Genomic DNA, 10,194 nt, shown 5'->3' with positions numbered 1-10,194 from the left:
CAGCTCCCTCAGTCCAATTTAAGCATGAGATTCATATCTGAATTTAGGAACTATATGCATAAACTTATTTTAGGTATGCACCATTTTATAAATGAATGAATAACTGCATCCATTGACAAATAGGCTTTCTGACAAAGAGGGCATCTTTGTGGGCTATAGTAGTGATGAAAGGGTTTCTGGAAAAGTGGGAATTTTCCTAGACTTTGAAGGATTGGTATGATTTGGTTGAGGTAGAGTCAAGTGAAAGGCACAAGGGACTGTTGTAGGGATGACTCCTCCACTCATCGAGATGGGGCATGCAGTGCACGTAGCAATCTACATACTGGCATACAGCTTTTTATATAAACTTCCCACAAAGTTTCCACAATCGGAAGAAATATTCCTCAAAAACAAGTAAGTCATGAGCCAGAATAATATGTTCCCCTAGTAGCTTCTGTCTAGCCCTCAATCGATGAGGGATGAAACTTACACAAGATTTCCTAAATTCTGGGTTGTTCACCAGATTATTGATCTGGGGTGTCTGTGGCTAATGAAATCACAAGAGTGACAACCGATGAGGAAGCCCTTCCGGATCGCCATTCTTGGGGGTTCATATGAGTCCTAGACTTCCGTCATGCTGTGAGAACTCCCTGCTCTGAGGTCCCAGTAGGGCCTCCATGTACTAGTGGTGGTCTCAGTAATCTAGGTGAGGCTGTCCAGCAAGGATTGGTTCCGGGCAGGGAAGTTGAACACTGAATCTCATCCCACTCATCCTTAACAGTCAGGAAAAAACAAAAAGCTTCATCTAGGAAAGAGGGAATTGGTAAAGATGCCTAGAAGAGGAACCTCAATCTCTGGTTCATAGTCCCGGCTCTTTCACTCACCTGATTGTCATCCTGAGCATGTCTCTCTTAGTTGTGCTTTTGAGACTTTGGTTGCTGTGCCTGTAAAACCAGGAGGTTTGACTTACTGAGTAACAAATAAATTTCCTTCCATTTTACACAAGAGTGGAGGGAGGATCATGGGAAAACTCACCTGTTACCGCACAGAGACCAGTGAGGTTGCAAGGGAAGGGATGTAAAGGGAGTGAGAATCTGCACAAACTCAGTCAGCAACTCTGGGGGAATATATATGGAAATGAGATTAAAAGAGGTAGAGGCCATCTCTGTCATGGGACTTCTCCACCACAGGTAATCCTCTTGTGTCCTTAAAATTGCCCAAGAGTGGGGAGGAGCAGGTGGGGCGAGCTAAGTAAATACAAGTCTTAATAAATAGGACAGCGGTAAAACAGTGGTGCCTCATGCATCTGTGGTGATTTAGAATCTCTCCAGACATCTCCATCCCCCATATTGATCTATGGGGGTAGATGGGATGGTTATCCTAAGAACTCCATTTAACCGAAGGGGACATAGGGGAAGTCTTTGCTTTCTCAAGGTCATCTAGGGAACTAGACACGGAGCCAGCACCGAATCTGGGTCCCCAGCCCAAGGGTTTCCCTCTTCCACTTGTCTGGTCCAAACAGGACTTGGGGGCAGATACAAGCTGACTCCTAACCTGAGATGAGGAGGAAGCCCAAGAGAGAAGGCAAAAACTGGAGGTGCCCTTTCCCACTTCAAATTCTTAATGAGTCCTCAGGAACAAAGTACATCCCCCCCTCGCCCCTGCAAAGGCCCCTGGGGCCTTGTTAGCGAGGGCCACAGACACTGTGTCATGGGAGTCCCAAAATGATCCTGAGAGAGGTAGTTGAAGCAGTGTGCTGTGCTGTGCTGGAAGGGACCAGGGGACCCCTGGGAAGGGTGCTCCCACCATCATTACCTGGGTTAGGCCTTTAGAAGATGAGAATTTAGTGATAGAGATGATGAGAGAGGAAATTGGAGAGGTTGTATAGTGTAACCCTTGGACTCTTGTGTCTTCCTCCTCAATAACTCACCCAAGTCCATGGGATAGCATACTCTCTCTGGGAATCCTGCCGCACTTTGTAGACAGACAGACCTGCTCTTCCAGCTATTAGCAACTACTGAGACCCTATGGACTCCAGTTTCCTTTTTTGAAGAATGAGAGTAATATCCTCTCAAAAGGTTGTTGGGAAGACTAAATGAAATAACACGTATAGAGTTCCTAGTAGGAGACTAGCAGTGTTGCTATTAACATAATAATAATTGATAATATGTACATGACCCCACACCATAACATTTATATGCACTAAATCGCAATCAACCCTTACAACGATTTCATGAGGTAGAAATCGTTACTATTCCCATTTTAGAGACAAATAATTGAGGTTCAGGGTGACTCAGTAATTTGCCGAAGGCCACACACTCAGGGCTTTGAGGGGTTGGGGCTCAAACTTGAATTTGTCTAATTCCAAAGCACATGATCTCAACAATTATGCTATGTGATTGACTCCTCCACCCCTGTCCAATTAACCCCTTTCCTCCAAACGATATACTTGTTTATCCTATTGTTTGTGACCAATATAGCTTCTAATTCACCATGAATTATGCCCCAGGATGAGCCTAAGGCATCCTACTCTCAGTGATAGTGGCCTCTGCACCACCCAATAGCCTGGTGCACAGAACTGGGATCGACTTCAGCTGCTGCCTCCAGTACAGCCCTCTTGCTCTCCAATTATATCTGCTACTTATTCTCACTGCAAAGAATTATGACCTTAACTCAGTAGTCTTATGAGGAGCTGACCTTCCAGAGTTAGGCTTGCGTTGTTGTCTTAATGATTGAACATACGAATGTTAAGGCTTTTCATCATTCAGTAACATTTTTCTAAAGATAAATGAAAACTATATTGAACTGGAGCTCTAGAAGTTGTTCAGAGATCATGGGAAAGGAGTAATACTTAAAGGATATTGCCTATGAGTTTATTTATAAAAAATATATTTGAAAACACAAAACTATTGAACTTCCAATTGTTGGAAGACATCAGAAATAAAAATGAAAGAAAAATGGTAAATTGGAATACTGTGTAGAATTATCCGTAAAATATATGGCCAAAGATACGCAAATACGTAAAGAGTTCCCGCAGATCAATTAAAAAATTGACAATTCAGTAGAAAAAGAAGCAAAGGACATAAAGAAACAATTTTCAGGAAGCTGTGAGATTAGCCAGGTGGCAGGCAGGATAGGAGGTCGCATGCTCATCTCCAGGAGCTCCATCACTGTTGTGTCCAGTTCTCTGAAGACCACAGTGCCTTGCCATTTACAAAATAGGAGCTGCCACTGCTCAGTACCCCACACACGAGGTCCCAAGTCACAGCTTTGACCAACGATCACCAAGCCAAGCTGCACTGCTGTGTGACCACATTCTGGCTCCTAAGCAGAAAGTTTGACCTGCCATCACCAGGGGGTCCTGCCATTGCCCTGTGCTCTGCAACCTAAGCCCTAAGCCAGGGCTCTGACATTCCATCACAGGGGCTCTGGTTTGTCTCCCAACCCCTAGGTCCTAGTCTCAGCAGAGACTCACCGTCACCAGGTTGCCTTGCTGCAGCTCTCTGCCCTACTTCCGGTGTCTTGACTCAGGGCTTTGATCCACCATCACCAGGCCTGTGCTGTTGCTGCTCTACACTCTGGGGTCTGGAGTTGGAGCTTTCGCCCCAACTGCTGCTGCACCCTGCCACCTAGGCCCAAGCCACCATTACCTCGTGTCATCCCTGGGCCAGCCACTGCAACATTTCCCCTCCCACTTAGAGCCTGAGTCACTATGGTAAGCCCCAGAAACCCAGACCCCAGTTCCATGGGATACCTGCACATGTTCACATGTCAGACACTGGCACCACCACCATAGCAAGTGCACCTGAACCCCAGGACCCTGACTCTGTGGCCACTGTGGGTGCCAGCCCACTAGACCTGGGGCCGAGAGGGGTCCCCTCAGGTAGAGCTTACCCCCATGGGCAAAATAGGAGAACAGGAGAATGCCAGCAGCTTTCACCACCAAGGACCCCAATAGCCCTAGCCATCACTGTTTGGGCCACCAAAGACCCCTGTGGTCTTTGCCAAGGTTGACCTCAGCTGAGGGAGCTACAATCAAATTAAAAAGCATCTACCAAACAAAGGAAGCCATCAATAAACTGAAAAAGCAACCTATGACATGGGAGAAAATATTTACAAGCCATGCATCTGATAGAGGGTCTTTATGTATCCAAAATACATAAAGAACTCATTCAGCACAATAAAAATATCCATTTTAAAAATGGGCAAAGGACCTGAATAGACATTTTTCCAAAGAGACATCCAAGTGACCAACAGGTACTTGAAAAGGTGTTCAACATCACTAATAATCAGCACATCAAAACTATCATGAGATATCACTTCACACCTGTCAGTATGGCAATTATTAAAGACCAAAGACAGTAAGTGTTGGTGAGGATATGGAGGAAAAACAAACAAACCTTGTGCACTATTTGTGGGAATGCAACCTGGTGCAGCCACTATGGAAAACAGTATGGAAGTTCCTCAAAAAATTAAATATAGAACTACCCTACGATCTTGCAATCCCACTTCTGGTTATAGATCTGAAGTAAATGAAATCAACTATCTCAAAGAGATATCTGTACTTCCATATTAATTGCAGTGTTATTCACAATAGTCAAGATATAGAAATAGCCTAAAGTCCTTTGATAGATGTTTAGATAAAGAAAATGTGATATATAGATAGATACTGATACACACACACACACACACACACACACACACACACACACACTAGAACTCCTGTAGTGACAGTGAGGATGGGGTTTGATGGCATTATGCTAAGTGAAATAAGCCAGGCAGAGAAAGACAAATTTGGTGTGGTATCATGTGTATGTGGAATCTTAGAAAAAAAAAAAAAAAGCCAACTTCATAGAAACAGACACTAGAATGGTGGTTGTGGTTGCCAGGGACTGGGGGAGAGGACAAAATGGGGAGATGTAGGGCAAAGGGTACAAGTCTTCAGTTATAGGATGAATAAGTTCTGAGAATCTAATATGCAGCATGGTGAATATAGCTGATAATACGCAACTGTATACTTGAAACTAGCTGAATAGACATTAAACATTCTCACCACACACACACACACACACACACACACGGGAGAATTAGCTATGTGAAATAAAGGATGTGTTAATTATCTTGTTCTTGGTAATCATTTCATAATGTGTGCATATATCTATCTATATACCTATATCTATATGTATCTATATCTATATATCTCTATATATCATCATGTTGTACACTTTAATATATACAATTATATTTGTCAATTATTTCTCAATAAACTTTGGAAAAAATTAATTCCCAGGGAAGAAATACTAATAATTATATTAGTTAGCCCAGGCCTCCATAACAAAATACCATAGATTGGGGGGTTTAAAAAACAAAATTTATTTTCTGACAGTTCTGGAGGCTAGAAGTCCAAGATCAGGTGCCAGCACAGCCAGGTTCTGGTGGAGCTCTCTCTGGCTAGCAGATGGCCGTCTTCTCACTTTGTCTTCACATGGAATGGCACTTCCTCTCTTCTAGACCACAGGCCAGCAGGTTAGGGCTCCAACCTAATGTAACCTTAACTACTTCCTGAAATACCTCATTAATACTTCCTAATTAATCTCATTTGGCCTTAATTATTTCATAAAGACCCTATCCCATATACAGTCACATTGGGGATTAAGGGCTTTAGCACATGAATTTTGGTGGGATACAATTCAGTCCATATCATGGATAATAAACATTTGAAAATGTATTCAACCTTACGTGATGTCAAAGAAACGCGTATTAAAATAATAATTAATATTTTACAACCGTTATAATGTCAAAAATTAGAAGAATTTGTTTCTATTGGGGCGCCTGAGTGGTTCAGTTTGTAAAGCATCCAACTCTTCATTTCAGCTTAGGTCATGATCTCATGGTTCGTGAGATGGAGCCCCGTGTTGGGCTCTGTGCTGACAGCATGGAGCCTGCTTGGGATTCTCTCTCTTCCTCTCTCTCTGCCCCTCCCCCCTCTTTTTCTCTCTTACTGTCACTCAAAATAAATAAATATTAAAAAAGAAGAATTTATTTATAATAGTTACTGTTAAAGCTGTAGGAGGCAAGCAGTTTCACCCATTATTGTAACAGTAAAAGAGTGAATTTTTGTGGGATAAGAGGGAAATATATATTTAAAAATCTAAGTTTTTATATTTTTCAATGCAGAAATCTTATTAATTAGAACTTATGAAAATGTTTGCAAGATAATAAAAACACATCTTTGAAGAATATTATTGATCATATTGGAGTAAATCTAGAAATAGTTAAACTCCATCAAAAGGAATATTGTCAAGCAAATTATGGTTAATTAATAAATTAGCACTAGGCAATTATTAAAATAGAGGAGGTAAGTTTCTAGATATTTTGCCAGATAATAAAGTCTACCAAGTAACGTTTAACAAAAAGACATGGTACAACATGCCCCTATAGATATGACATATATATAAACATGTTTTTATATGTATAAAAAATTAGAAGGGAAGCACCAAATTCTTAACAGTGGTTTCTTCTTGAAAATTGAATTATGAAAGGTCTGGACAGAGAGGGTGAAGATTTGATTTTCACTTTTCATTGGTAAAATTGTGTTTTGTTTTCATTTTTATAAACATAATTTCTAATGGGAAATTTAAAATCAATGAGTGATATTTCCATTTCAGAAAAAAAAAAAAAAGAAGTCCCAAAGGAAGTATAACTCCTCCACTGCTAAATACCTCAGAATCTTGCAATGCAGACAGGGCACTCAGTGTCTCAAGTTATACTGTACTGGGTCCAGAACCTTGTGTGGGATCCTTGTGTCAAAGCACGTTGGGGGAGCTATTTCAGGGGAATCCAGACAAGAGGGTGTACTAATATTTGGTACCAAGCTGTGACTTTCCATATTCTAGTTTGGAAAGAATCTTTGCTGGTCTATTTTTGGGGAACTCAGCAAAAAATAAACAAAAGGTCCTGCCTGTAGGACCATGAGTCTCTCAGGATACAGAGCTTCCTGGGTTCCACCTCCATCTGGAGTGGGAAGAGTAGCTAGGCCCAAAAGGCAACTAGTCAAGGATTCTGGTTTACAGAACCCACACACACATTATCAGGGAGAGCCTCCTTGGGGAGCAAGGAGTCTCACTTCATAACAAAAGTCATCTTGCTCAAGGATCTAGGAGAGACAGGAAACACTTCCTGTGGTTCTACCCTCCTGATACACTTTTATGCAAGGGCTCGCTTCCCCGTGAGCACCTGCCACAGAGCCCCCTGTACATCAGGGTTCCGAAGGCTGTAGATGAGTGGGTTCAGCATGGGGCTGATGACAGTGTTGAGGATGCCAATCCCTTTGTCTTTGTCTGAAGCTTCCACTGAGCCCAGCCTCATGTAGCTGAAGACACCTGTCCCATAGAATATGCCAACCACAGTGAGGTGAGAACCACATGTGGAGAAGGCTTTCTTCCTGCCCTCAGCAGAACGGATTCGTAGGACTGCAGCTGCCACATGGATGTAGGAGGTGACAATGAGAATCACAGGTGCACCCGCCATGAGGATACCCAGACCAAAGAGTAGCAGCTCATTGAGTTGGGTGCTGGAGCAAGAGAGCTGGAAGAGCTGTGGGAGGTCACAGTAGAAGTGATTGATCACACTGGGACCACAGAAGTTCAGGGTGGATATGGCTACTGTGTGGGTCAGTGCATTAGTGAAGGCTAAAGCCCAGGACACAGCCACCAATATCCTCTGGATTGTCTGGCTCATTCGGGTGCTGTAGGTGAGGGGCTGGCAGATGGCCAGGAATCGGTCATAGGCCATGGCTGTCAACAGGAAGCAGTCCACACCAGCCAACTGATGAAAGAAGAAAAGCTGTGTGAGGCAGGCTCCATAGGGAACGGTATGCTTGTGGGACAGGAGACGAGCCAACATTGAAGGAACAGTGACGGTGATACACCCAACGTCCAGCACTGATAGGTTCCCCAGGAAGAAGTACATGGGGGTGTGGAGTTTGTTCTCTACCAAGATGGCGGCCAGGATGCTGAGGTTGCCCCCAACAGTGAGCAGATAGGCTAAGAGGAAGACTACAAAGACAACTGGCCGTAGCCCTGGTGTCTCCACTAAGCCCAGCAGGATGAACTCAGTAACAGCTGTTCCATTGGTCCTGGATTCTGGGTCCATGTGTCCCTGAAAGGGATCAATCTTCCTAATTTAGTTATTCGAGAAAAATACACGGACTCACTCTCAAATGCCAAGCCCCAGGGTAAATTCCCACGGGTCTCTAGTGGGTATTTTCCCACTCCTCAGGCCACACATCTCTCATTAACGCTCAGTCTTCACCTCAATGTCCTCACCCAAGTTCCAGGTGAGTTACACAACTACCTCGGTATCCCCCCTCCTTATAAGAGAGCTATAAATCCTTTCTTCCAGTGTTCCCTAGAATCAGGGAATGAGGTCCTTCTACCAACAACCTGTATAAGGAGATTTGGAGAAATATCATGCTAAAAGTGAAAGTGAATAGCTAGTAAAAATAGAAACAGCAGAAGAATTGATCATAAGTCCTTATAAAGTGATCAAAAGTCCTTACAAAGGAATAAATATATATCAAATCAGCAAGAAAATTGTCAAGATACACAAAATTAGGAATTGTAAAGGCAGCATAACCAGAGGCCAAAAATAAATAAAATAACCTTGGTATACTATCTGCTCCTAAATTTCAACAATCAATTCAAGAACAGTCCCCAAACCAAATAAACCAGCTACAATTGAAAAAAAAAAAAAAAAAAGGAAAAAAAATAGGCAGTAATGTGCTTCCATGTGTAGGCGCTAGGCTCCTATACCTTACATACAAATTATTTTAAACTATCAATGTAAATATAATTTTCATGTAATATAAATTTTCTTAGCTTATAAAAGATGAAAGACTTCCAATTCATTTTTTAAAGTTAGCAAAGTCTGATACTCAAATGTAACGATAATAGCAAGAAAATGGAATTATCCTACACTATTCCCATTTGATAACTTGTGTGCAGAAATCCTAAGTACAAGAAATGAAAGCCACCATTACCTAATATATTTTATAGGAGAGGATGATTTCATATTAGTAAATCTATTAATATACTTAGCAAACTTGTGGGCTTAAAAGGAGGAAAATTTTCCAAAGGACAATTCATAAATGTCTACATACATACTTAAAGAAAAAAGAAAAAAACTGCTTGTAGTTACTTTAAGTGGAAGAACACCATTTTATGAGATAGGCCATATCCACTACAAATCAGTATCATTCATAATGGTGAAGTAGTAGTGACATTTCTATTAAAATCAGACACGGTGGGGGGCGGGTAGGGAAGGGAGTGGTGGAGACTGAGTGGCTCAGTTGGTTGAGTGTCTGACTTTGGCTCAGGTCATGATCTCATATCCATGGGTTCAAGTCCCACATCAGGCTGTGTGCTGACAGCTCAGAACCTGGAGCCTGCTTTGGATTCTGTGTCTCTCTCTCTCTCTCTGCCCCTCCCCTGCTCACACTCTGTCTCTCAAAAAATAAAATAAAACATTAAAAAAAATTTGTTACTTCAGGTATTTCTCATTACTCTAAACATTTTTAGGCAAAGAGAAACAAAATGCTTAAATAATGGAAACAAGAAAGAAAAGAATAATTTGAAAATAATAAAATTGTCTAAATAGAAAACTCAAGATAGGATAAAAAACTGGTAAACTCTTAGAATTATTAAGATATTAGCAAATTAGATAAAAAATAATTAAGCACAAGTCACTGTATTCCTTATATGCCTACAATAATTAGCTATAAAACCCAAAGTCCCAATCGTAAGGTGAAATCTTATAATATAAATTATAATATAATATAATATAATATAATATAATACAATACAATATAATATATTGTTATATATATTATAATAATATAATATAATATAATATATTGTTATATATACCAATATATTAATATAATTATATTATATATAATATATTATATTATATATAATATATATTATTATATTATATATATTATTATATATATTATATATATAATAATATATATAATATAATAATATATATTGTAAATATATAAATATATAAATTTACACCTGAGTCATATATGTAGGCACCTAAAAAATGGCCCAAAATAAACATTGCTCAGTTCCACTGACTGTTAGGAATATGGGAGAATTTTAATTACTCTTTCCACTTTTCTTTTGCTTTCAAATGATCTACAACAAATCC

General features: G+C 40.6%; 1 protein-coding gene across 1 annotated transcript; it reads right to left on the bottom strand.

Moving 5' to 3' along the window:
* Positions 1 to 7,185: 7,185 nt before the first annotated feature.
* Positions 7,186 to 8,133, bottom strand: LOC122206693 (olfactory receptor 3A1-like). The gene has a single exon (XM_042916110.1). It carries the CDS (start codon positions 8,131 to 8,133, stop codon positions 7,186 to 7,188), a length of 948 nt encoding a protein of 315 aa, XP_042772044.1.
* Positions 8,134 to 10,194: the final 2,061 nt, after the last annotated feature.

Source organism: Panthera leo, chromosome E1, assembly GCF_018350215.1.
Source record: "Panthera leo isolate Ple1 chromosome E1, P.leo_Ple1_pat1.1, whole genome shotgun sequence".
NCBI lineage: Eukaryota > Metazoa > Chordata > Mammalia > Carnivora > Felidae > Panthera > Panthera leo.
The sequence above is the reverse complement of the archived record's forward strand: the minus strand, read 5'-3'. Positions and strand labels throughout refer to the sequence as shown.

Coding starts and splice junctions, on each gene's coding strand:
- LOC122206693 (XM_042916110.1), bottom strand. CDS start 8,133: ATGGACCCAGAATCCAGGACCAATGGAACAGCTGTTACTGAGTTCATC.